The following is a 27,840-nucleotide window of genomic DNA, read 5'->3' on the forward strand; positions in this document are numbered from 1 at the left end:
TGAGGCTTCTCAGCTTCCCAGGAGAAAAATCCTGGGCAAAGGGATTTTCCAGAGAATGTGCATGTGGCAGTCTGGCCCATCAGGAAAAATGTCTTCATGGGCTCCAGACATCTTCACAAAGCTCTGCCAGCTCCCAGGCTGTGCTGACATCCTGCAGCTCAGATCAGAGCCCAGCTGGGTAATGGCCATTGATTTTACAAGTGTAATGAAGTTGTTGAGTCTCTGATTCAGCCATTAGTGAGTGTTCATTTTATTGACCTGCAGGGCCAGGGGGCTGAGGAGGTTTGGATTTTCCCTTTGAAAGAGCAACCAGCACTTGCTAATGAGAGGAGAGTGCTGCCCTCCTCATCCTCTCCCATCTCACACTGCCATCACAACACCAGGCACACACTCCTGGATCCACAGAAGGATAAGGAGGAGGCTTCCTTACCTCCCTGCACCCTCTGGACCAGCTGGAATTCCATTTTATTCCATTTTATTCCATTCTATTCCATTCTATTCCATCCCATCCTATTTCATTCCATCCCACCCCATCCTATTCCATCCCAATTCCACTGATAATCAGAGGAATTCAAACACAGTGAGGATGCATTTTTGTCTTTGCAATTTAACATTTGTTTCCAGTCACAAAAATCTTAATTAACGCTGTAATTGGATTCTCAATAATGACCAAATATTTGTGCTTACAAAGATCCTAGAAAATACACCAAATTATTCTGCGTGCAACAAAAGGAATATGAGAGTAAGAAATGTGAGAATAAGGAATATGAGAATAAGGAATGAAGGCACAAGGACAGCACAGTAAAAGTAGAGGGGTTCCCTGCATAACAGGATCGGATTTTATCACAACTTTGCCAATGTTTGGATGGATGGGTGTAAATCTGGATTATTTATTGTGCTACCTAGATAAATAGATACGACATATCCAAGTAGGTAAATGACTGATAAGGTTCTTGCAGCCATCCCAGAAGAAAGGATTTAAAGAATGCAAGGGGAGAAGTCCAGCTGGTGCAAATTCCAGCTCGAATTCCCTGATTTTCATGGGAATTTTCACGTCCCTGTCCCAGCTCTGCCTCTTGTCCACACCCCACTCCAGTTTCCTCACTCATGCTGACAAGAGCACAGCCTGAGGCCACACAGCTTTTGGCAGCACCATCAGAAAGCTTTGAGTTTGAAAAACAAGAAGAAAAACAAGAAGAAAATTGAAGAAAAAAGGAAGAAAATTAAGGAAAAAGGAAAAAAATTAAGGAAAAATGTCTGAGAGACTGAACTAGAGAGGACTCTGAATGGGGAGACTCAAAGGCACATCACAGATAAAATTCTCCCAGGATAGGGGGGCTCCTGGTGGAGTCCCAGCAAGGTTGTGCTCAAGGCTCTCAAGAGATAAAGCAAGGCACCCAAAACTGTGAAGATGCTTAAATTAGAAGGGAGAGCAATAAAATGCTGGAGAGAATTGAGTATTAACATCTCCAGAGAGGCTGAATGAACACAGCCTGCTCCTCCTAGAAGCTAAAGCTGAGGTAGGAGAGATGGGGAGAGCAAGATAATCCCACCATAAAGCACAGGACAGAATCATTGAGAGATGAAGGAGATATTTAAGGATGGCATTAAAAAGCAGAAACAAATGTTCAGCTGTGGCAATGGGAGAGGGGTGCTCTCATGTGACAAAACCCAAACAGTTTTACATGAATTCTGCTCCCACTAAACCAGGGGATGATTCCAAGCTGAATTTTCCAGTTCCCGACCCTTTTCCAGCCCTGATCCTGCTGGTTTCACTCTCTGTCACTGCTGCCACAATTTCCCTCTGCTTGCTGCTAACAGCCCAGGCAGATTTCCACACTTCCCAAGCCTTGATGGACACTGCACCAGGCTGGGGCTGGGGAGATAGAGGTGCTAATTTGAGAGCTTGCTACAGGCAATTCCTTTCATTTTCTCTGTGCCTCTGCCTCATATCTGGATTGTAGGAACAAATGTTACTGTCAAAGCAGAAGTCCATCCAATAATTCCTGCTAATAGCCTCCCAGCCCTGGGCTACTCTCAGGTTAGGAAACTTCTGAAACTGATGTTGTTTATATATTTAATAACTCCTCAGTGCTTTTCTCTCCCCTGTGCTCAGCCAGTTTCCCCTTAAATCTGTGAAAACTTTCTGTACCCACCACATGCTCTGAGCTCAACACATCAATCACTTGTTGCAAAAAAACCCACCTGATCCTCCCCACCTCCATTTTACTGGAGTTGCTTCCAGGAAACTCTCCAGCACCTCTCAAAATACGTAATTCCAGGCAGGAAAGGGCACCTGAACATCACTAAAAACCCAGACCAGGTTCCCTGGGTGTGCTTGTACAGGTGTCCTGTGCAGACACACATTCCCTGGAGTGCCACAGGGTACAGGGATCTGCAGGGCCCATTACAGAATTCACAGAATGACCAGGTTGGATGAGACCTCAAAGACCATCGAGTCCAACCCAGCCCCAACACCCCAACCCTGGCACCCAGTGCCACATCCAGGCTTTGTTAAACACACCCAGGCATGGGGACTCCAACACCTCTCTGGGCAGAACATTCCAGAACTTTATCACCCTTTCTGGAAAAATCTTCTTCCTGCTATCCAGCCTGTATTTCCCTTGTGCAGCTCGAGGCTGTGTGCTCTGACTGTGTCAGCTCCTGGAGACAGAGCCCAGCCCCAGCTGAGCACAGGCACCTTTCAGGAGCTGTGCAGTGATGGGGGCACCCCTGAGTCTCCTTTTCTGCAGGCTGAGCACCCCCAGCTCCCTCAGGGGTTCCTCTCAGGGTTTGTGTTCCCAGCCCCTCTCCAGCCTCGCTGCCTCCTCTGGACACATTCAAGGCTCTCAAGGTCCTTCCCAAACTGAGGGGCCAGAGCAGGGGCAGACACAGAGGAATCAAACACTGAGGAATTGGACACTGAGGAATTAAACACTGAGGAATTGTTTTCTGCTCTCATGCCTGACTCTGGATTGTGTTATCAGCACAGAAAACGTCATTTGTTTACTGATATCAAAATGCCGCCGCTCACCTGAGGGATTAACACTGTGACAAAATCATTAGGAGCCTGAGGGAATGCTGGAGGCCTTCTGAGTTCATGGAAAATTCATTCCTGAGCCTAATGAATGGCTTTTTCCAAACAACTGCCACAGCAGCCCCCCTGTGCTGTTTCTCAGTTCCCACCAGACCAAGCAGACACAGACACGCTCCTGGCTCGATCCTGGAGCAGCTAAAGGGGCAACCACAAAAAGGGCACTGGGAACAAATCCCAGCACCACAGCTCAGCCCCAGCCTGCTGGAACCCTGGGCTCAGGGGGTTTTTCTCTGCCTGTGCTGGGATGTCCTGACCCCCAGGAGAACACTGCTTCTGACCTTCATCCATGGAGAAAGCTGCCAAGGCTTTGGGATGAATTGGAATCTACGAGTCTGTGAAATAGATAGTGGTGGAGTTTAGCACAGGGTGAACAACTTAGAGTTTTGGGGTGTTAGCATGGAGGTGCAGAGCTTCTAATAAGAGAAGATAAACAATAACCTAAAGACTGAAAAACCAAGAGTCCCATCTGTCTCTCATTGCTAGCACAGAACTCTTTAGGGGTCTCCCCATCAGGGGAACCCACAAGAAACACCAGCTCTGCAGGGACCAAGGTGTCCCAGTGCCACAGGAGGGGCAAGGATATCTAGATAAATAGATATGACACATACAAGTAGATAAATGACTGATAAGACTCTTGCAGCCATGCCAGAAGGATTTAAAGGATGCAAGGAGACAAAATCCAGCTGATCCAAATTCCAGCTCAAATTCCTTGACGACCTCCCTGCCAGAGCCCCCATGTCACACACACTGTCTGCTCCTGCCACAGCTGCTGCCTCCTGCTTGTTCCCTCATCCTGCCACCAAGGTGACACCATCCAACTGCTCCCTCCCAAAGCAGCCAGGCTGGGATTTGCATTTCAATTTCAGCTCATTCTCGTGGTTCTGATGAACTTCTGGAAGATCTCCTTGCACACAGTGATGGAGCACGCTCCCCCTCTCTGCTGACATCCACGGGGATGTATTTTTAGCCTTGATCCCTGCATTAGGGAAAAGTCACCCCCTTAAAAGAGCAGTTTTATTGCCAAGCTATATTAGCACAATGAGGGAAAATCGCTCCTAATTTTTATAAATTATCTCATCATCTGCGACTAATTAGCAGCCGCGGAAAGATGGGGGGGAAAAAAAAGAAAATGAATCTCTCCTCGCCCCTGAGAGATGAGCTCGGAGGTGCTCAGAGCTCAGAGATCCCTGCTGGTCAAGGATTCCATGGGAATTCTCTCCCACTGCACAGGTGAGGAGCTGTGCAACCCCCTTGCCCAGCACCACAGGGCAATCAGGGTTGAAAGAACCTCTGGAGATCATCAGCACCGTGAGGAATAGTAGTGCTGCAGCTTAGCTGGAAACTTTATTAAAATCCAATCTAATCAAGCTGTTGTGAGTCTCCATTCTCCTTACCCTTGCTCCTGGGCTCTTGTGCCTCTGTAAATGTGTCTATAAAAGTAAAATGAGCAAGCAGCCAACGGCTAAGCGGCACTTAATCAGAAGAAAATGTATACCCTGGTGGATAGCAAACTGCTATTAGGCTGGGGAGGGGGGAGACAGCAGGAAATAATAAGCTATAAATGGACAACCAAATAAATCTCCTGCCGCACCAAGTGAGAGCACATCTGGTTAGATGCCACCTCCAATGAGTTGTGAGCAAAATGTTTATTTGCTGCCAAGCACCTGGCGGAGGGAGAGGGGAAGGAGCTGCTTTCCCTGCAGGAAAATCCTACCTGGAATCATCTGGCCCTCAAGGTGTCACTGGCACTGCCCAAAGCTTGTTCTGCTCCAGGAGCAAGGGGGGAAATGTAAAAATCCAACTCTTCTCCAGCAGCAGAGCCCCTCTCCTCCGTCCCCACCATGAGCCCCAGTCAGGCAAAAGACTCCAAAGCTTTAAATACCACAGGACTGTCACACCTCTGATCCCTGAGAGTGCCTTAATTTAATATAGAGCACTTCAGCATTAGGAGAAAATGGGATTTGGGACTTGGAAGGGCCCGAGGGAAAAGCTCCTTGGAGAGGGGCGTACTGCAAAGGGGATTATCACCATAATCATGAGATTAGTTGAATAATCCCAGCCCAGAAGAGAGGTTTTGTTGTCTGCAAGATGCTCAGCACCCTCCTGCTTTCACAGAACTGCAGTGCAGCGTTGGGTCAGAGTGAATTTGAGGAATAATGAGGGGGAAAATCAGCCCAGGCTGTGCCTCAGAGTCCATCCAAACCCATCAGGGTGACACTGCCGTGCTCAGGCCAGCCCCATCTCCCAAACCCTGACAACACAGCACATAAAAATTGACTTTTCACCCCTCCCACAACCCCTCTCTGCTTCATTTTTCGCTCTTTAACACAACCACGGAGTTCAATCCTCCTAAAAAAGGCAAAACTCCCCCCAAGAAATTCAGCCCTTCCAAATGAAAGGACAAAATGCCAGGGAAAATAAACTAAACCAAAATAAAATAAACCTCCCCTCCTAATCACCCAGCCTGGCTCTTCTAAGGAAGCTCTTGCACAGTTGAATTGCACAAAGTAAACAAATAATTACCAGCTATTTTCTTCAATAGGTCAGAAAGCAGATTAGCAAGCTGAGACTGAAATCCAAAGCATGAGTGTGGCGTGCCCAGGATTACAAAAAGCAGAAAAAAACCCCAGCCAGAACCCTGTAAAACTACCACAGCTCTCAGCCCCTGGTGCTCTCACTGCAACAAGAATTCCACCTGCTCAGGTGTTGATAACCTGCCTGGAAAAACTCCTAAACCCAGAGTTAATATTTGACATTTCTGGATTCTCAGCTTTTTAACTGAATCTGCTCTGATTTAGTATCCAGGGAATGGTTTTCTGAGAAGGGGAAGGCAGAATTTGGTGCTTCTCCTGGAAATGTGAAATCCAGAGCACCTCAAAACCCAGGGCTGAGCTCTGCTGCCAGAACCAGAAGGGAGAAAGAGGTGAGAGGGATGTGAGCAGCAGTGCCTGCATTCAATCCCTCTGTATTTTTCCCTTCTTGTAACTGAAAGCAAAATCCACTCTCCTGGAGCCCACTGTGGGATGGGGGAGGATGGAGCTGCTGGGGTGAGAACTTTAGGTCAAGGAGGTTGCAACACTTTTTTCCCCAAAGCTGCTTTAATTCAGCTCTGGCAGAGAAATCCATAAAAGCAGCAGGGCAGGGATGAGATCCCAGAAGCAAAGGAGCTTTTGTCCTGACCCTGCAAGCAGAGCAGGTGGGGATGCCCTTCCCCACGGCTGTGCACTGACCACTCTGCTGTTCCTCTCCCAAAAAAGCCCCAGAACCCCAAGCAGGCAGGCAGGGACCTGTTGCAGCTCCCTGCAGGTGCTGGCTCAGGCAGAACTCGCAGCCAGTGCTGCCTTTTCAAGCACAGAAAATGCTGGATGCTTTCCAGATGGGGAGGGTGGGCAAGAGCAGAGAACAGAGCCAGGACATTTAAAACAAAATATATTCAGCAAATGACTGGTTTTCAGTCGCACAGATGCTCTTTTTTCTTTTTATTTTTTTAAATTTTTTTTGCATTTCTTCTGGCATTATGCTGTTATTTATTTTTTTTTTTTAATTTTTGTTCTCACTTCACCTTTCAGTGCTAGAAACCATCCATGCCTCACTCAAGCTGAATGTGGCTGATTTTAGCAGCAGGAGAGGAAATTCTCAGAGCCAGTGTTCTTCAAACCAAGCCACCAAATGGTTTCGAGGTTAATTGATTCTCCAAGCATGAGGACACATCTTCCAAAAGCATGTTCAGTGGCATGAACTGCTACTCTGGAACTCTCCCTGCTGCCAGCTAATGCCTGAAAATGCTCCTCATTTCCTCACAATGAAATCTGACAGCCCCAGGACAGCAAACAGCCACAGCTTGTCATTCAAAAGGGCAGCAAGCAGGAAATCCACAACATTCCTAAAACCCCTGGATGGGTTGGGTTGGAAATGGACTTAAAATCATCTCCCTGCCGTGGGCAGGGACACCTTTCACCACCCCAGGGTGCTCCAGCCTGGCCTGGGACACTCCCAGGGGCAGCCAGAGCTGCTCTGGGAATTCTGTGGGAATGAGGAAGAGCAAAGGCTTCTCCTAAAAAAAGAGAATAAAACAACAGCAAAATGCCAGGAGAAATGCAAAAAAAAAAAGAAAAAAAAGAAAAGAAAATAGAGGATCTGTGCAACTAAAACCTTTCTGAAATCCAGTCATTTGCTGAATATATTTTGTTTTTAATGTCCTGGCTCTGTTCTCTGCTCTTCCCTGCCCACCCCAGGGTGCTCCAGCCTGGCCTGGGACACTCCCAGGGGCAGCCAGAGCTGCTCTGGGAATTCTGTGGGAATGAGGAGGAGCAAAGGCAGCAGAGATTCCAGACTTTCAGCTCGGTCTGGAAAGATCCCACAACCTCAGGTGAGCTGGGGTGTGAACACCTCCACTCACACCCCTTTATTTTCCAGAGCTCTTCACTCCATCCCCAGCAAAAAGCCTCATCAGTCTGTGGGTTCTTTACACCTTTTTTTTTTTTTTCCAGGGAAATCTGTGTCTGTGTCCAGCTCAGGATGAGCTGCAGGATAATGCTGGATGCCCAAATCCCTCCCCATATTCCTGATTTATCCCATCCAGCCTCTTCTACTCAACAGCTTTGCTGTTGTGGGGTGGAGGGACTGAGGGCACAAATAGAAAACAGGGGCTGGAGAGAGCTCAAAGCCTTTTCCTGCCCAACAACAGCCCAAGCTGCCTGCAAATAAAACTCCAGAGCTCATCAAGAGCTCTGACCACTGAGGGTGCTTAATAAAGATTACTTTTCTACAGCTCCACTTGCCTGAGGCATCATTTGCTCCTAATGAGATGCTCCATGGGATTTAAAAGCAGGAGGGAAGAGCAGGGTTTCAACCACAGCCCAGGAAAATGAGATTTCTGCTCCAAAATCTGAGTTGGGCACCTCAGAACCATCCCTGCCATGCTGAGGCTCCTCAGTTGTGCCAAGCTGGGCAAGCACAGGGCTTGAAAAATTTGGTAATGCTGGGGACTTGGAGACTTGGGCAAAGCAGCCTCAACCTGGCCCTAAAAAACTCAGCTGGGGCTCAGGAGGCATCTGGGGTTTATGATTTTGCATGAACACTGCAAGGTATTTCTTTGCCAACTCCACTGGTTTTTGCTTTATCTTCTGTGATCATTAAGATCAGGGGATTTCTGAGCATGGCTGGAATGAGAAAATTCTTCTTGCCACTGTGGCAGGGCCCCCAGTGAACCAAGAATGCCAAAAAACTCTGTGTGATATTCTGGTGGGTAGTTTATCCACTGAAGTGGGTAGAAATGGAAAGGATAATAAACACTAAAAGTATTAATTATATAAATTAATATATAGAATATAATATATAGAATATAATATATATAATATATTATATATAGACTATAACATATATAATATATAATATATAATATATATTATATAATATATAATATATAATATATATTATATATTATATATTATATAATGTGTGTTATATATCAAATAAATACTAAAAGTCTTTATAAAACTGCTAAGTTCTCTTTGGTGTGAGGGATGAGGAGAAATAAAGTCCTGAAGTGTCAAAGCCAAAGAGCAGAATGGATTTGCTGCTGGAAAAATGGGAATATGGATGAGTGGGGGCAGCTGAGCAGGACCAGAAAACCTCTCTGCAAGGGAAGGAGGAGATGAGATCTGGGCAGCCCTGCCCTGGTGGAGTTACTGAGGATCAGACCTGGAACAAGGTGATATCAAATGCTGAACATCCCAATGAGCACAAATTCACAAAATTCATCCCAAAGGTCCTGTCAGGTGAGAGGCTGAAATCTGCAATGAGGGAGGGGATCCTCAGCCAGACCCAGGCTGAGACCACACCACAACCTCCCAGCCCTCACTGCCCTGGGCTTGGCAAGGAGCTCACACAAGGTGAGAGAGAGATCACACAAGGTTTAGGAGAGATCACACAAGGTTTAGGAGAGATCACACAAGGTTTGAGAGAGATCACACAAGGTTTGAGAGAGATCACACAAGGTGAGAGAGAGATCACACAAGGTTTAGGAGAGATCACACAAGGTTGAGGAGAGATCACACAAGGTTTGAGAGAGATCACACAAGGTTTGAGAGAGATCACACAAGGTTTAGGAGAGATCACACAAGGTTGAGGAGAGATCACACAAGGTTTAGGAGAGATCACACAAGGTTTGAGAGAGATCACACAAGGTTTGAGAGAGATCACACAAGGTTTAGGAGAGATCACACAAGGTTTAGGAGAGATCACACAAGGTTTAGGAGAGATCACACAAGGTTTGGGAGAGATCACACAAGGGTTAAGAGTGATCACACAAGGTTTAAGAGAGATCAGGACAAGATTTAGGAGAGATCAGGACAAGGTTCAAGCTCCCCTGGGATGAGCCTTGGGCTGGAGCTCAGGAATTCCTCCTCCCTGCACCTTTCCAACAGGAATCATTGCAGAGGACAGCCCAGCTGCTGCATGGGGAGTGGGGACACTGAGCCCCTTCCCTGCCTTCTCCCAGCTCTGAACTCCCCCCTGAACTCAACATCAGCTGCATGAGACCAAAGAACTTTTGGCATTTGTGGAGCCCAGGCTGCTGGACAAGGCCAGGAAAGGAGATAAAAGCCAGGATGGGCTCAGCTCTGCCTGTAGCCAGCTTTATCAGCCCTTCTGGCAACTACCAAAGAATGGAATATTTATGGAGGGCAGACTCCTTTGAAGAGACAAGAGCATAATCCAGGTGGGTTACCCACCCCAAGGCTGGAATTTGATCCTGGATTCCTGCATCCCACCTGGGCCTCCCAACCCACTCATGGCTTGATTTCTCTCCCAAAACTGACTGCAAAAAAGAAAGAAAATTTATGAATCCCCCAAGTAAAGAACACGAGATGGCTCTGAAACCTCAGGGCTGCACAACCAAGGAGAAAATCAATCCTCATCCCTCCTTGTGCTTTTGTCCCTTGTCCCAGATGCTCCCCCCTAGGCCAGGGACTGTCACCTCCAGGCTCAGCGGTGACAGCAGCCAAGAGCAGAGTCCCAAAAGTGCTGAGACAAACCAGGTCCTTCCCTCCACAGGCAGTTTTGGAAGCATCTGGAGCTGCCACTACAGAGAGATGGGTCAGGAGCACATGAGAGGTGACAGGTGACACCTGCATCCAGCCAGGTGGCCAGGTGAAGCTGGCCCAAAGCACCTGGCTGCTCTTCTGTGACAGCTCTGCTCCTGCAGCAGCAGGTAATCAATGCTCATTAATAATTACCACGCTCTTTCTTTGGGTAAAATTGCAGCACTCACAGTTTCCAGCATTTTCATTCCCTCCTAAATGCAGCAGGAGGCTGCTCCCCCTGCATCACCCCTTGCAGGGCTCCAGGGAGCTCTGAGTGCACCCATTTACCCCAAACGATGCAGCACTGATGGCTCTGCCCTGAAAATGCTCCCCAGGGACACGAGGGACACAGAGGCACCAAGGTGATCCCACTCCTGGTGAGCCCACCCCAGTTCTGCCAGCCAGAGAAACTCAAACAAAGTCAACATTTGTAAAGCAGTGAATGAAAGTCTCATGAGAGTATAAAGCACTCCTGGGCAAATTCTTACTCCTGTGGCTCCATTCTAGGGGATGGTGGCACAGCTGGTGGCTCCCTTCCATCACATCCCTGCACCTCCACAGGCTGAGCTTTCCCTTCAGGAATGCTCACAGCAGATTAAAACCCAGTTTATTAAATAAGGCAGTGCTCTAACAAGGGTAATCCACTGATAATTTCACTCATTTAAACCCTATTTTATCTCAACCAAGTAGACTTATTTCCATTTAACAATCTTAATTCTTTTAGCACCTCCCGGCTCCCAAGCTGGCTTCAACAGCAGCATTGACATTCAGCCATCACTTCCACACAAAGTTCCCTGCAGTGTCCCCAGGCCCCTCCAGTGGCTGGAGGTGCAAGAGGAATTCATTAGTGATGGAAAGGGAAAGGAGCCATCCCTCCCTGCAGCCTCCTGACATCCCCAGCCCTCATTTGGCAGGGCTGGAGTCAGGGCAAGGCCATCAGAGCTGCTCCTGCTGCTCTCAGGTCCCTCCCAGCTCTCACATCTGCATTGTCTGAGCTCTCCTCCAGCCTGGATCTTCACCTGCTGCTTTCCAGACTGCCCACACGCCTCTCCTCTCCAAACAGCACCCCCAAGAAGGGCTCTGGGCTGTGATGCCACCCTGATGTGACGCACTGCTCTGCGATGGTTACCACAACAACAAAATTTCCCCCATTTCCCATTTCCCCTGCCTGCTCCCAGCCCTTTCTGCCATGGATTGTGCCCTGGGTGTTGTCCTGCTCTCCCCTGCTTTTCACAGCTGACATCCCATAGAAAAACACAAAATTCATTCTCTCAGGTCTTTCCATCCTTCCCTTTTCCCCCAGTTGATTTCTTCTCCATCCTTCCCTTTTCCCCCAGTTGATTTCTTCTCCATCCTTCCCTTTTCCCCCAGTTCATTTCTTCTCCATCCTTCCCTTTTCCCCCAGTGCTTTTCTTTTCCGTCCTCCTCTTTTCCCCACGGTTTTATTTTTTTTTTTAGCTTTGATCTGATCACAGTGAGGTCTCTGCAAGGGAGAAGAGGAGGAAGAGGAGCACAAAGCTGGAAGCAAAGGAAGGGCAGGACCCACCCCTCCCCCTGCTTTGTCAGCAGCTCGTTCTCCACTTCTGGGATTGGGACTTTTCCAAGTGCTGTGTGTCCCTAACACCTGGAGAGGGGGAGTGGGAGCTGCTGAATCCCAGCCAGGACAATTTGGGATTTCAGCCTCTTGGGGCTGTGTTTATCTGCCACTGAGCCAGCAGCAATTAGCTGCAGAGGGGCACTCGAGAGAAGTGCCCTGCTAGGTCAAAGCTCCTCTTTGGGAAGGTTGCCCAGCAGCCCTGCAGTGCCTAAAGCTTGACAAGAGAGCTTAAACACCTCACTGAGCTCAGCTCTGGGCATGTGGCAGCCTGGAGGGCTCTCGAGCTTGCAACCAAACCATGCACAGAGCGAGGACCAGGGGATGTGCCAAGAGAAACAGAGCAGGAGGAACAAACCCTGAGCACAAGGAGCCCTCCTTGCACTCCCAGGGTGGGGATCTCAGCTCTGCTCCATCAGGCTGGAGCTGGAGTGGCTCTTTGCCTTCCTTCTCCCGTCTGCCATCCTCTCCCTGCCCTTCCCAGAAAGGTTCCAACAGCTCCCAGGTGACAAATTCGGCTTTATCTCAACTCAGCTTGAGGAAATTGGGCATCTACCTAAAATGTGCAAGGCTCTCCTCCCCCTCACTGCCCGAAAAGGACCTTCAGATCACACTGTGGTCACTACAGACCTGCATTTCCCTAAAAACAAGGAAAATGCTCCTCAGCCACCCATCCTCAGGAATCATTCCCAGAACTGCTCCTGCCTCTGTGGAGGATTTGCCTCCCCTCTGTGCTTATCCAGGATTTCACCCAGCTCCTGCCCACATCCCCCAAATTCTCCTGCTCCCTTCAGCTGATTCCTGACAGGGAAATGAATTGTTCTGTGGGGAGGAAGGGATTTGGAGGCCCAAGCTCCAGGTGCTCTGGGTGCCAAGGCAGCTGCCTGCCAGGGTGGTGGCTCTCACCCCAGCACGGCTCTGAGGAGGAGATTTAATCCAGCCCTGAAAGGAGTGAAATCCATCCCTGCTGGCTGCCCACACAGATAGCCAGGGGCGAGGGGCTGGGCAGCAGGAATCTGTAATGCAGCCTCCTGCACAATCCCATCTCACGCCACACTGGAGCTCTCTGCAGAAATTCCAGCTTTGCTGAATTTGGCTCCGAGTTGGAATTCATTTTGGCAGCTGTTTAGGCAGGCAACCAAGGATCTTTCATTCATGTAATTGACTTTTTTATTCATATATATATATGAAAAAATAATGAAAGAAATTGCAGAGTAGATCTTGCTATCAGTAGCTTCCTCTGTGTGAAGCAAAAAGATCTGTATTAAAAGTGGCTCAGCAGCTAAATACACAAAGTGCTGCCCAGGGGCAGGAACAGTATTTAGATATAAAACAAGTTACATGACTCTCAGATCTTGATCCCTGGCTCTGGGAGACTGTTTAATATTCAGGAACAAATGTAAAAAACCAGACCTTTGATACAAAATTCTGCACATGCACCTATGCATGCCTGTCCTCTGTCACCCTGCCACAGCTCAGGACTGTGCCTGGAGGAGATAAATGTCACCTTTCCACTGACCAACCCCTGGCTCCTCTCCTTAAATTTCCCTTTTCCTACTGAATTAGCACCTGCTTCCAACCCAGTCACCTTCCAAAACCACAGAGCCACACAGGCCAGGGCAGCAGCTGCTGCTGTGCCCAGGGGCACCAGAGCTTCCCCCGTGCTGGTGGCTAAATGGCTTTCAATAAACAAGAGAGTGAAGAAATAGAACGTTGATTTGCTGCTTAAGTAACGTGGCTCTTTTCCATAACTACCAGGCTCTTTCCCCATCCAGCTGCTCTGCACAGAGAGATCTATATCTATATAATATGTATGTGGATATATAATGAATCAAAACAAAGCTTAAAGGCCTCCTGGGGTGGGTAATATAACCTGCCTCTCGGACATTAATGAATAGGAACAGATCAGGAAAAATAACTCTGCCACAGAGGTGCAAAAGATGGAAGGAGATGATCTGTCTGGCTGACTCCCTCCCCGTGCCTCCTCACTCTGTGCCCTGTGGCACTGATCTAAAATATAAATCTGCTTATTATTTATTATTCATATTATTATAGTGCTGGATTCCTCCGCTGGAGACGAGGAGCTCATTATGTTTTATATGGCAAAGCTGCAGCCTGGAGAGAGGCAGAGCCCTCCCACACCAAGCAAAGGGCACTGCTTTGCTGGGCATGATCTGCCTGCTGCCTGGACAGCTTCTCCTTGCAGGGCAGCTCACCCTGCTCTGCACCAAATCCCTCTTTTTCCCACAGAGTTACCTTACTCTGCATCAAATCCCTCATTTCTTTCCCCATGGAGTTACCCCTCCTGTGCACCAAATCTCTCTTTTTTCCCATGGAGTTTCTGTCTGCACTGAGTGCCTCTGTTTTTCCCATGGAGTTTCCCTGCTCTGCACCAAGCCCATATTTTTTTTCCCCATGGAATTTCCTTACTCTGCACCAAGCCCCTCATTTTCCATGGAGTTTCCCTGCTCTGCACCAAGCCTCTCTTTTTTCTCATGGGCTTTCCTTACTCTGCACCAAATCCCTCTTTTTTTCCATGGAGTTTTCCCTACTCTGCATCAAATCCCCCATTTTTTCCCATGGAGTTTCCCTGTTCTGCACCAATCCCATTTTTTATTTCCATGGAGTTTTCCCTACTCTGCACCAAGCCTCTCTTTTTTCCATGGAATTTTCCCTACTCTGCACCAAATCCCTCTTTTTTCCATGGAGCTTTCCCTGCTCTGCACCAAATCCCTCTTTTTCCACGCCGTTTCCCTACAGGACGAAGCTCAGTTGATTTTGAACCCAAACCCACCCAACTTTGACCACGTAAAATTCGCGCACAAACCTCCCGCGGCGGAGCAAGGCACAGATCCCTCCCTCCTCGATACCCAATCGTGTCAGTCTGCCAGGAAGGCTTTTCTCACAGCTGAAAACCAAGTCAGGGGTGCATGGTTGGTGCATCCCTCGGGGTTTGTGCATCCCTCGGGGTTGGTGCATCCCTCCAGAACCCGCTTGCGGTTCCCGCTCGGAAGCGCTCGCGCTCCTCCCGCAGTTTTCCCTCACACCTCCATGGTGCTAAGGAGCCTCCTCCTGCCTCTGCAGGCTGCCAGGGTGCTGAGCACAGCCCCAGGAAAAGCTGCATCCACAGGTTCAGTGGGAATTACGTGCAAACCTCCTGGAGACTGCGCGGCGCCCACCGCCAACCGCGGCGGAGCCTCAGCACCCTGCCCTGGCGTCCTGCAGCAAAAGCTTTCAGGAAAACACCTTTCACCAGATCATTCCAGAGAAAATCAGGGTGGATAAATGACTGCACCAGTCACCAGCCCCTTTTTGAACACTTTCAGTTGCTTTTTCCTGTAAAAACCACTTCATTTTATCCTTGAGCAGTCTCTGTGGATGAGTGGCCTGAAGGAGATGGCTCAGGGAAGGAGATGGAGCAGTGTCAGCCACTCCTCCCAGTGCTGGAGCACAGGAAATGAATACCTGGGCAGAGCTGCAAAGAATCCAAGGATAAAATGTGCCCAGAGCAGCTGTGGCTGCCCCTGGATGCAGAACTGCAAAGAATCCAAGGATAAAATGTGCCCAGAGCAGCTGTGGCTGCCCCTGGATGCTGCAAGTGTCCAAGGCCAGGCTGGACAGGGCTCAGAGCAACCTGGGACAGTGGAAGATGTCCCTGTCCATGTCAGGGGGTTGGAACTGGGTAATCTTTAAGATCCTTCCAACCCAAACCATTTGTGATTCACTGTAAGTCTAAATGAGGCACTGCTGAAGGGCCTGGCATCTGTACAGGTGATTTTAAAAAGAAATATTTATGCACATAACTCAAAACCCATAAATAAGACATCCCTCTCCAGGAAGAATAATCAGAACAAAATTAAAAGACCAGATAGCAGATGAATATCCTATTTTTCTCTACCTCTCAGCAGTCCCCAGCAGCAAATGATAAATAACTACAAACCTACTTTGCTTTAATGAACTTAACTGGCTCTTTTTAATATTGGAGGAAATATTAATATTGTATCCCAATAACTACACCCTCCTCCCACCCCACTCCCCAGGCCAGGCTGGGATTAAACACTGATCCTAATGACAAGTGGGGAGGTTTTCCAGCACCAGCACCAGCATGTGAGCCCTGCAGATTGCTCCTGTGCTCTAAGCTGATCCTGGCTGCCTCCAAAGCCAGGGTGAGGCCATTCCTGTGCTGGGGAGCAGCAAATCCACGGCCAATTCACCCCAGATCCATCAGGAGCATCCACAAAGGGCTTGGCTCAGGCAGAGCTACACCAGGAAAGGAGTTTGTGCTTTGTGTGTGTGTTAAATGTTTGCAGCAGGAGGGAGAAGGGGAGCTTCAAGCTGTGTGAGCCAGCTGCAAACAGGAGGTGGGGAGCTGGGGATGGCACAAAATCTGCCACAAAGCCACAAAAGAAAAGCACAGCTGGGCTTCTCCCCCCACCAGCTCCTCCTGACACCTGGGAGGAAGAATTTGGTACCTGCTGACATCAGCGTCCTCCTTCTCCAGCACCTTCATCATCAGAGCCACCAGCAGGCTTTAAAATGCTAATTCTGCCTTGTGGGATCTTGCCTGCAGTGCCTGCAGGAGAATCCTGTGTGTCCTGAGGGAGCTGAACTGAACTATCCCCAATTCCACTGCTGTTATTGCCCATTTTTACCTCAATGCTCGTTTTTCCCTTGCTTCAGCCCTCCAGCTCAGACACACCTTTGGACAAACTGCACCGGCAGGGCAGCTCTGGGGCCTTTACTCACTGCCAAAGTGGTTTAGTGTATCATAAACGCCTCAGGTGGGCGATTGCAAAGGGATTTGGGGCCGTGCAAACGATGCTCTGCTACCCACGGCCCTGACAGAGGCATACAGGGGCACCACACAAGCACAGAGATGCAGGAAAAGCTCCTCTCTGCCTCTTCCCACCCCCTTCAGCACACACAGCTGAGTGCCAGGGGCCTCACACAGCTCTGGGGGGGTCCCCAAGAACATTTTCTGGACGTGAAAAGCTGAGAGAATTGGGATTGAAACTGGGAGAATTGGGATTGTTCGGCCTGGAGAAGAAAAGGCTCTGGGGTGACCTCGTTGTGGCCTTCCAGTGCCTGAAGGGGCTGCAGGAAAGATGGAGAGGGACTTTTTACAGGGGCTTGGAGTGACAGGATGAGGGGGGATGGCTTAAAACTCAAAAATAGTGGGTTTAGGTTGGATATTGGGAAGAAATCCTTCCCTGGGAGGGTGGGCACAGGGTGGGCACAGCTGGGGCTGCCCCTGGGTCCCTGGAAGGGCCAAGGCCAGGCTGGGTCTTAGAGCAGTGGGAGAGGGGTGGAACTGGATCTTTAAACCAACCTAAACCACTCCATGATCCTGTGATTCTGGTTCCAGAATCAGAACCCAGAGCAGACACAGGAGATTCACAGCCCTTCAGGCTCTCCAGAATTTTGGAATCCTGCCTAGAAACAAGGACAAACTGCCCAGAGTGACACCTCCAGTGACACCCCAGCATCAGGGCCTGGAGCACAAATTGCTTCTCTGGATGGAACCACGAAGCAAAACCACATTGCTGCACTGGGACAGCAATGAGAGCTGAGCCCCAGCGCTGTCCTTGGATATGGGGCAGGAAAACATCAAGTTTCACCCCAAAAAAACACCCTTAAATGCTGGAGATGTTGTGTGAAGTTTGCAGAGCTGGGAGACAGAGGCAGGGAAGGGATTTTGACAGGCAGAGAGAAGCCCTGAAAGGCTCAGGAGGCCTGGCAAGGAGTTTGTCAGCAGATCCTCTCTCAGGGCTCCTATCCCGCTCCTGGTGAGGGCAGTTCCATGGATAAACTACAATTTTTGGCCGGGGGTATGAATTTTAAACGAGCTTCTTTAGCACACCCAATGAATCAAGGCAGAAAATGCCAATTTAGGGCCCCCGCGCTCTGCTCAGTGAGGCCGAGTAAATAACCCAGTAAATAACTCAGGCAAATTTCCTGACACTTCCTTCAGCATGAGAGAACAGGCAAGAAACAAACCCAGCACTGCTCCCACACACGGTGTGTGTGCTGCAGGAAAGCAGGGCCAGGGGAGATGCTGCCCTGCAGGGCAGGGGGGAGCTGATTATTTTGGCTTTTTGGGGTGGCTGGATGCAACACAACCTGAGCAAGAGCTCCCAGGGTATTTTGGGAGGCCTTGCACTGGTTCTTCCAAGGGCTCCAGGCTGCCTGGGGGCAATTCCTTCCCTCTCAGAGCTCTTGAAGCTGTTGAGAACATTCCCATCCCTGCCTGCTCCTTCCCAGCTTTTGAGGCCCTCAGAGATAATAATTCACACCCAGACAGAGCAGGGAACTGACTGACAAAAGACATTCTCAGCAAAACATCACCACTGCAAATAAACCTTTTTTTTTTTTTTTTTACACCTGGATTTCCCCACCAAGGTCTCCAGAAAAAAAACAGGAACAAGGAGAGTTTCTCCAGGGCTGCGTCAGAAGGGAACAAACAATGCAAGGCTGAAAGAACAAGTCTGCACTGATGGGGTTTTTTTGTCCTCCCTGTGTATCAAAGAGAGAAATAGAGCACTCAGGAGCCTCCAGGCTGCTCCTCTGCAGCCAAAGGCTCGGGGAAGGTGACCCTGTAGCCCACATTCTGCTCAATGCCTTGCACAGATGATGCTTCTCCAGCTCACTGCAATGCAACACTCGCTGTGGGCCCTGTCCAGGCCAGCAGAAACTCACCTAGAGATGGAGCAATCTGCTGCCTCCCCACTCCTCTGAGGGCTGCCAGGGCCAAGATCCACCCCAAACCCCAAAAAAGCAGCAGCAGGGAAGCTCAGGGCTCGTTTCCCAAGCCAAGAGGCCCTGACTCAGCACCACCGTGTTCCCCTGCAGGGAATAATCTGATTTTCCTGGTGAAGAACCCACCCTGACACTGCCCAGCTCACCTCCCATTGCTGATCACATCCCTGTGCATTTCAGCAGCCCCTTATCAGATGGTTTTCAGGACTGTTTTAAACCTTTGCTCGCATTTTCTTTGAATATTTAAATGTTCTTGCTGGCCTGGTTTTCCTTCCCTATGCAGAGCAGTGATTTATGTTGCTAGATACCATATCTCCCTGCCTTGCCAAAAGCATGCATTTGGGAATGATTTCAGGGCTGCTGGTCATATTTTTCTCCCTCTTTTTATTCTGCACTTTATTTTTATTAACTTTTTTGTTGGAGGCGCCGTAAAAATGAAACTGTGGCTTGAAGGAACAACAGTCATCAAACCCCCCAAACCAAAGCAAGCTGGAAGGCAGCTGCCATTCCCACCTGAAAGCTGCAGCATAATTCGAGTTTCCAGTCCTTAAAAGCTGAAAATTCACAGTCCCAGGTCTCATACACCTTCACTTTTCACTATGGGGAAGTGGGAAATAAACTGACCCCAGGTTTGTGCTGCTCAGAGGAGCTCCCCTTTTTTTCCATCCTCCCAAAAACCCCACAGTGCTCCCCAAAAATGGAACACAAGACAAAAGGATTTTCATTCAATCCTTCAGCATCTCAAACACCTTCACCTCTCACCTTGGGGAATGGCAAGCTGGAAGGCAGCTGCCATTCCCACCTGGAAGATGCAGCATAATTCGAGTTTCCAGTCCTTAAAAGCTGAAAATTCACAGTCCCAGCTCTCAAACACCTTCACTTTGCACTCTGGGGAAGTGGGAAACAAACTGACCCCAAATTTGCAGCTCTGTGCTGTCAGAGGAGCTCCCCTTTTTCTCCATGGTTCCAAAAACCCCACGGTTCTCCCAAATAAGACAGGACACAAACCAAAATGAAGGATTTTCATTCAAAACTTCAGGATCTCAAACTGACCCCAGGTTTGCAGCTCTATGCTGTCACAGGAACTCCCCTTTTTTTCCACACTCCCAAAAACCTCACAGTCCTTAAAAGATGAAATTTCACAGTCCCAGGTCTCAAACACTTTCCCCAAAAAGATGGGACACCAATAAAATGAACGATTTTCATTCAATCCTTCAGGATCTCAAACAGCTTCACTTTTCACTCTGGGGAATTGGGAAACAAACTGACCCCAGGTTTGCAGCTCTGTGCTGTCAGAGGAGCTCCCCTTTCTCTCCACGGTCCCAAAAACCCCACAGTGCTCCCCAGAAAGATGGGACACAAAGCAAAAAGAAGGATTTTCACCTCCAGCACGCTGCCAATTCCCTCTCCATGCCCATCCCTGCCCGCTGGCTCGAGTGGAGGATGCGCCCATGCAGGTTAAACGCAGGCAGCAGGGCTGGGAGTGCCCCACATGAATCAGGGGTTCCAGGGATATAAAACACCCAGCCAGCCCTGCCAGGCTCCTGCCAGCTCACACCTTCCCTCCCCGTATTTCCTGAGCTGCCTCGTGCTCCACGGGCAGAGGGGAGAGGTAATTTCACTTCAGGAGTGTCACCTGTGAAGGCTGCAAATGGGGACAGGGATGGATTGGCTGCTTATCTGCAACCAATGGTTAATAAAGGCACTGCTGGCTGCAGGAAAAGCAGTTTCCTCTCTAAAACACGGAGCCAAGTGTCAGCTGTGGGAGGTGAGCTCCATTAGGAGGTTTCTGGGTGCATTTATGGTCCCTAATGCACACAGGCAGCCTGGGGAAACGATGGTGCCTCTCCCTGAGAGCTCCTGAGCACAGCCCAAAGGGGTCTGCACTCATGGGGCTCCCCTGTAAATTGGATATTTTGGGGTTTGCACAGCTCTTGTGGCGCCCTTAGGCTTGGGGAAGGTTGGGCTCTGCCCCCCCTTGCTCATGGATGGAGGGCAAATTCTGTATTTGTGACAGAAATATTTAATTTTATGTGGGTTTAGGAGAGGGGTGGGACATGGCAGGGTCATTTTAGCTCCTCAGTGGCTCTTTGAGGGGTGGCTGGGAATTCACACAGGGAGGGCAACATCAACACCATGAGAACCAACACAAACAGGGAAATTCACCACAAACTGCCTTTCATTGACAAGAGGAAGAGACAACATCCCCAAAATGCAGGGAGGAGCTCCAGCAAGTGTGTCAGCTCACCATAAACTAATTTCATTTACAGGAGGAAGAGACAACATTTCCAAAATGCAGGGAGGAATTTCAGCAAGTGTGTCAGCTCACCATAAATTAATTTCATTTACAAACTAGAGACAGAACATTCCCAAAATGCAGGGAGGAGCTCAGCGTGCCCACTCACCATAAACTCCATTTCATTGATAAAAGGAAGGAGAGAACATTCCCAAAGTACAGGCAAGAGCTCAACAGTGTCAACTCACCATAAATTAATTTCATTTACAAGAGGAAGAGACAACATGCCCAAAATGCATGGAGGAATTTCAACAACATTGTCAGCTCACCATAAACTAATTTCATTTACAAAAGGAAAGTGAGAACATTTCCAAAATGCAAAGAGGAGCTTCAGCAAGTGTGTCAGCTCACCATAAACTAATTTCATTTACAAAAGGAAGTGGAGAACATTGCCAAATGCAGGGAGGAGCTCAATGTGTAAACTCACCATAAACTGCATTTCATTTACAAAAGGAGGGAGACAACATTCCCAAAATGCAAGGAGGAGCTTCAGCAACTGTGTCAGCTCACCATAAACTAATTTCATTGACAAGAGAAAGAAACAACATGCCCAAAATTCATGGAGGAGCTTCAGCAAGTGTGTCAGCTCACCACAAACTGCATTTCATTTACAAACTGAAGAACATTCCCAGAATTCAAGGAGGAGCTCAGTGTCTGCACCCACCATAATCTCAATTTCATTGACAAAAGGAAGGAGAACATTCCCAAAACACAAGGAGGAGCTCAATGTGTAAACTCACCATAAATTGCATTTCATTGACAAAAGGAGGGAGACAACATTCCCAAAACACAAGGAGGAGCACAGCAAGTGTGTCAGCTCACCATAAACTGCATTTCATGTACAAACTGAAGAACATTCCCAAAATTCATGGAGGAGCACAGCAAGTGTGTCAGCTCACCACAAACTGCATTTCATGTACAAACTGAAGAGCATTCCCAAAATTCAGGGAGGAGCTCGGTGTCTCCACTGACCATGCAGGAGAATTTCACTCAATGTCAGCCCCACCAGGCAGGGAGGGTTCCAAGAATCCCTCCAGAGCACCACTGGGATAATATTTTAATTTTATATTCAGTCATTTCCCCACTATTTTTTTTAAGCTGTAAAATCTCAGAGCTCTCCATGTCTTTTTCTCTCTGATCTCGTACAATTGTAAGGGTTGGTGGTGAGACAGTGAATATGAATTAAAAAATACCAAATTCTTCTTCTAATGGTCAAGTCCTGCTAACACACCAAGTTTCAGAGGTAAAAGCCAGTGTTGTTTCTGTGAACTTGATGATGCTGCCACAATCTCCAGCATCTGACTGCTAAAATCTACCAAAGCCTTTGCAGATTTTTAAATATTAATTAATATTTCACAGTAAATTGTACATCTAGTTTTGCTCTTTTATGTGTGAACATAGGTGTAGGTATAAGTATAAAAATATTGATGTGTTGTCAACTTCACTACAGTCAAATATTCTTCTTTTAAGAAGGTAATTTAAGAATTGACTCTTGCAAAACTCCCAATAACAAATACAGTAAATTGTACATCTAGTTTTGCTCTTGTTTGTGTGAACATAGGAGTAAGTATAAAAATATTGATCTGTTGCCAACCTTACCACAGTCAAATATTCTTCTTTTAAGAAGGCAATTTAAGATTTGACTCTTGCAAACTCCTGATAATAAATACAGAAAATTGTACATCTAGTTTTGCTCTTGTTTGTAAGTATGGTGTAAGTATGAAAATAATTGTCTTGCCAGCCTTACTAAAGGTAAATATTCTTCTTTTAAGAAGGTAATTTAAGATTTGACTCTTGCAAACTCCTAATAACAAATACAGTAAATTGTATATCTGGTTTTGCTCTTGTTTCTGTGAACATAGGCATAAAAATATTGATGTGTTACCAACCTTACGACAGTCAAATATTCTCATTTTAAGAAGGCAATTTAAGATTTGACTCTTGCAAAACCCCCAAATAACAAATAGGAATAATAAACCCAAAGCCAGGTGAGCACTCACCAATCCTCAGGGAATGGGGGCTGGCCCAGATCCTCATCAGCCACAGCAGAAGGAGCACCAGAGGCGCCAAGACACGGAGCATCTTCCATAAATCCTCATGGAGCCCTGCGGTGGTCTGGGCATGACATAACTCTGCAGGGAGACACAGAAAACACCCTTGAGCCCCTCTGCTGCCCCCAGCAGCACCACTCAGCTCAACCAGCACGGAGACAAAAGCTCTATTTACCCGAGCAGGAGGCAGCTATTTACAGGCTATGAATTATTCAGGGTTTGGAATCCAACTGGGCAGAGAGCTCCTTGCAGAAAAAAAATTTAAAAAATGATAAAAAATTTAAAAAGTTAAAAAAAAAAAAAAAAAAAAAAAAGGAACACGAGGAAAAGTCCAAATATTTCATTTTGGCATTTTTAGCGTTTCAACAAAAACAAGTGGAAATCAATATTGAGTCACATCTCTGACTTCTATTCTCACCCACCCCCCCCTTTCCCTTTCCACTCAGAGCAGCCAGCAACTCATTATATAATACTGATTCTGATTTTAGGATGGGACAAATCATTTTCATAGCAAAACGTGATTTGAGGGAAGGCTTGAGGAGGCAGGAGTCACTTGGGTCTCACCAAACTAGAAACCAATAATTCCTTGCCACAATTCCTTCCCTCCCTTTCAGGAACAAGAGGGTTCAGCACAAGACCAAGAGCATCTTTTTTTTTTTTTTTTTTTTTTTGTCTTCTTTTTTTGTCTCACCACCCAACCACCCAGAAGTCCAAGTTCCAAAGTCAGAACACCACCAAAATGAAGGGCAGGAGGTGGAAAATCCACAAACTCATCCTCAGCACAGATATTGGCACTGGCTGTCCCACAGCAGGCTCCTGCAGCACAGCTAATCAAATTTGCAACAAATGCCATTTTAAACAGCTTCATAAAGGGCACATTTTACTTCATGGAAAAAAAACATAAAACCCCAAAAAAACTGTTGTCTCTGGAGTTGATAAAATTATCTCCGCAGGCAGCAATGTCCTTAAATGCTGACTTTGAGCGTTTCATCTGTTACCTTATCTCTCCCTTCTCTCTTCTGCTGGCAAACATTCTCACCCTCTTCCATTTGTCTCCTTCTTGGGCCAAATACCAAGTCCTGACACAGGCAAAGTCTTTAATCTGCCTTTGAAGCTACCAGGAGTTTTGTCTGAGCAAGGCGCTGCCTTTCGCTTGCAATTTTCCAATTAATCTATTTTTAGATTACATTTAAGACTTCCTCCAGCTTATCTCAGCACTCTCCATAGGGACCATCCCCTTTCACAGAGGGGAAATGCAGAGACAGGGCCACAGAAATAAAAATCCAGGGAGCCCTGGGACATCTCCAGGGGTTTGATGCCTTCCTGGATCATGCTTCCACACCTCCTGCATCCCAATTCCACAAAACTGAGGGATCTCATGCTCAGCTGTCAGTCAGACATGGCAAGAACATCCCAATTTCAGCGCTTTCAACCCATTTTTAAAAGCTAGAGACACCCCAAAAAAAAACACCTGGAAAATGAACCACCCCTGTGAAGGGCAAATAGCAATTTTCTCCTTTTTTTCCCCCTCTTTTCAGTGGGAGTTCCAGAGCAATTCCTGGGGAAGAGAAGCCCTAAAAGGTTAAACACATGGGAAATTGGTTACTTAGAAGTGCTGGCAGCAGCAGAGACAGATTGCAGAGCAATGTATCACTGGAGCACTTTGAAGCAGCTATTTCCAAACTTCCCAAGATATTGACAAAACAGCAGCATCGTGTCAGATGCACTCCCAGCCTGGAATGTGGAGCTGAGCACACACAGACGTCCCTTCCCCACGGAGACAGCAGGACAGCCTGAGGTTTGCCACCCTTGTGCTCAGTTCTGCCTCCAAAGCTGCTCCCCAACACTCACAGTCCTGGTTTTCCTCCTTTTTTAGGTTATTTTAGGTCCTACTTCTTGTACTGCTACCCCCAGTGTGCTTTCCTTGTGCGGTGGTTTTGGTTTTCCAGTCTGAGATTTTTGAGAAAACCAAATTTGAGGTTTTGAGAAAAGCAAAACGAAACCTCGTCACCAGCCCCTGGTGATGAACAGCTCAACCAAAACATCAGGTAGGGAATGTCAGACCAGGGGCAGGGCAGGGAAAAGGGGGTAAAACCCCTCAAATTCCAGCCAAACAGGAGGGAAATGCCTGCCTGAAATCCGAGGAGGTTGCTGGAGTTTGCATCCTCATCATTCCCTGCCAAAGCTCCATGGAACCACTTCAGGGAAGAACATGGAGGGGTTGGAGAAAGGGCATGGAGGGACCAGGGAAAGAAAAGGAGCTGGGGAAGGGTCTGGAGCACCAGGAGCAGCTGAGGGAGCCTGGAAGAGGCTCAGCCTGGAGAAAAGGAGGCTCAGGGGGGCCCTTGTGGCTCTGCACAGCTCCTGCCAGGAGGGGGAGATTTGGGATCTTCTCCCAGGCACAGCAGGAGAGGGGATGGCCTCAGGCTGGGCCAGGGTGGACACCAGCAGGAATTTCCCCATGGAAAGGGTTGTTAAGCACTGGAAGGGGCTGCCCAGGGAGTTTGGAGTGCCCATCCCTGCCTGCAGGTGTCCAAGGAACCACTGGAGGTGGCACCCAGAGCTCTGGGCTGGGGACAAGGTGGGGATGGGGCCCAGCATGGACACAGATGGACTCAATGGCCTGGGAGGGCTTCTCCAACCTCAATAATCCTGTGAACCACCAGGATAAAAAAAAAAAAAAAAAACCGACAAAAAGTAATTTCAGATTCTGCAAAGAAAAAATCAAAAGGAGCAACCCCTCTTGTGGGAAGAGGGAAAAGCTCCTGTGACTCCCTGCTCCAAGGGACAGACCCGAGGCTGCTCCTCCTGTTTGCAGCCTGCTGGAGAAGCTGAGGAGGAGATTCCCAGCAAGCAGCAGCTGCCTGAGCATCAGCAGCTCGGAGTTATCAGCCAGGCTGAGCAGTAAAGCCAGGCTGCCTGCTGGGCCCTGCTCTGGGAGTGCTGGGGCTGTAATTACCTGGGACACAGAGCACAGGGGGAGGCTGCTCCACCTCACCCCTCAGGAGGGCTTGGGCTTGGAGCAGGGGCCCAGGGAGCAGCTGGCAGCAATAGAAATGCACCTCAGGGGTTGCTAAAGGACAGAAAACATGGGATCCTACAAGCTGTGCCCAGCTGGGTGCTGGAGGTGATGGCAAAATACCTGGGAGGGAGCACAGGGGTGCATCCCCACCTTCACAAATTCTGGGATCCCAGATTTACCATCAGGAGGGAAGGAGAGAGAGGATTTTCCTCCTAGCCCAGCATCAAAGTTACTCTCAATGAACAAAGAGGAGTTTCAGTCCCTCTGCAGCTCCCAGTCCCCCCCTGCTGCCCCCTCCCTGAATTCAGGTGTTAAAGGGTGGTGGGCACAGTCCAAACGCCCTCACTGCACATTGATTTGGCCCTGCTGAGCTTGTCCTCCTGCCAAGCTGCCTTCCAGCTGCAAGGTGCATCTGCCTGTCCCTCATTTCCCCAGGAGATGCTGTGGAACAGGAGCTCCACCCAGGTGCACCAGTGAATTGTGGCCACAGCTGGGGCATCCACTCCAGCGCAGCCCCAAATCCCACTCAGAGAAGAGAGGAGCACAACTTTCCTTCATTAAAACCTCACAAAGCCAAGAAAACCCTGAGGAGACAAAGCTCTTTAGCAGCTTGCCTCGCTAATTCTCCTGCGTGTGAAGATGACTTATCCCAGACTCATCCTCAGCTGGCTGAAAATAAATCCAACCAACTTCCCCTGCTGAAGTTTCCAGCGAGAACATGTCAGGAGCTGTGCATGCACAGCTTGAGTGGCTCCTCTCTGCTGCTCTGACAGCAGGCTGGGTTGATGGACAGCTGTCTGTGGAGCATTCCCAATCTGCTCCCCAAAAAAATAAAAGAGTGGGATGGCTGGGGAAGAGTTCCCTGGGTCCTTCAGGGTGGGAGGTGCTGAGGAGCTGCTGCTGGATCACGAGCTGACCCCTGCATGCAGCACAAACACAGAATTCTTTTCCTGCTAAGCCCCTTTTTTTATATATATTTTTTCATCTTTCAGCTCTGGAAAGTCAAGAGAATAAAATAAATCAGGGCTCTACTGGGGAGTTTTGTGTTCTCTCTGGAGATAAAAGTCTCTAAATACCAAGCAGAATTATGGACGATTTGCCTCCGAGAGGGAGCAAGTTTGCTTCTGAAACTGCTGATACATTTTTAATGACTGTGAGAGCTGGTGCTCTTCTTCACTGCTATCACCACAGCCTCCTGCTATTTGGAGATTTCTGCAGAAAAAAATTCTTAGACAGTAGAGCAAAAAGCCAAAAGGCAGAACAAAATGTTAAATCACTAAAAGAAAACCCCCACCAAAAAACCCCTCTGCTGGAGCTGCCACAGAGATAAAGAAGACATCCTTGAAAAGCAGCCACCTCTCTGCCCGTTCCCTCTGCACAACCTGGCAAGGACACTCGAGGAATCTGCTGCTATTCCATGGAATTTTGGAGTGGTTTGGGTTGGAGGGGATCTTACAGACCATCTGCCATGGGCTGGGACACCTCCCACCATCCCAGGGTCCTCCAAGGCCTGTCCAACCTGGCTCTGGGCACTTCCTGGGATGGGGCATCAACTCCTCTGGGCAGAGATTTCTGCTCCCACCTGCAGAACCTGTGTGGCATTCACATCCTCAGGACAGACAGAGACATAATTCTCTCTGCCAGGATTTCTCCTGGGGAAGGCAGTGAGAAAGCTCAGAGGAAGAAGAGAAAACAACCCTTATCTCTATTCACTGCTCCTGTTGTTTGGCACACGTGGAATGTGTTATGGAGATTGTTTACAAAAGGGATTTGTTAATTGGACACTAAGTGTCCAATTACTTACAACAAGTAATAGTTGTTTTGATTGATTGACCAATTAGGTCAAAGCTGTGTCATGACTGTCTAGGAAGGGTCACAAGTTAATTTTCAGTATCTTTTTAGTATAATATTAGTGTAATATAGTATAGTTCAATAAAGA

The 27,840-nt window shown here is 48.2% G+C and overlaps 1 protein-coding gene across 1 annotated transcript in view; it reads right to left on the minus strand.

Annotated features, from left to right (window-relative positions):
- The window catches only part of GRIK4 (glutamate ionotropic receptor kainate type subunit 4), a 211,256-nt gene that overhangs the window by 120,194 nt on the left and 63,222 nt on the right, over nt 1–27,840 (minus strand). The window contains exon 2 of the mRNA XM_071449796.1: nt 22,829–22,960. Coding sequence (XP_071305897.1) covers nt 22,829–22,910 — 82 coding nt within the window. The 5' untranslated portion in view covers nt 22,911–22,960. The remainder of the gene's footprint in view (nt 1–22,828; nt 22,961–27,840) is intronic.

The sequence above is a fragment of the Agelaius tricolor genome, unplaced genomic scaffold (assembly GCF_023055355.1).
Source record: "Agelaius tricolor isolate 1412-34295 unplaced genomic scaffold, bAgeTri1.0.p SCAF_29, whole genome shotgun sequence".
NCBI classification, from domain to species: domain Eukaryota; kingdom Metazoa; phylum Chordata; class Aves; order Passeriformes; family Icteridae; genus Agelaius; species Agelaius tricolor.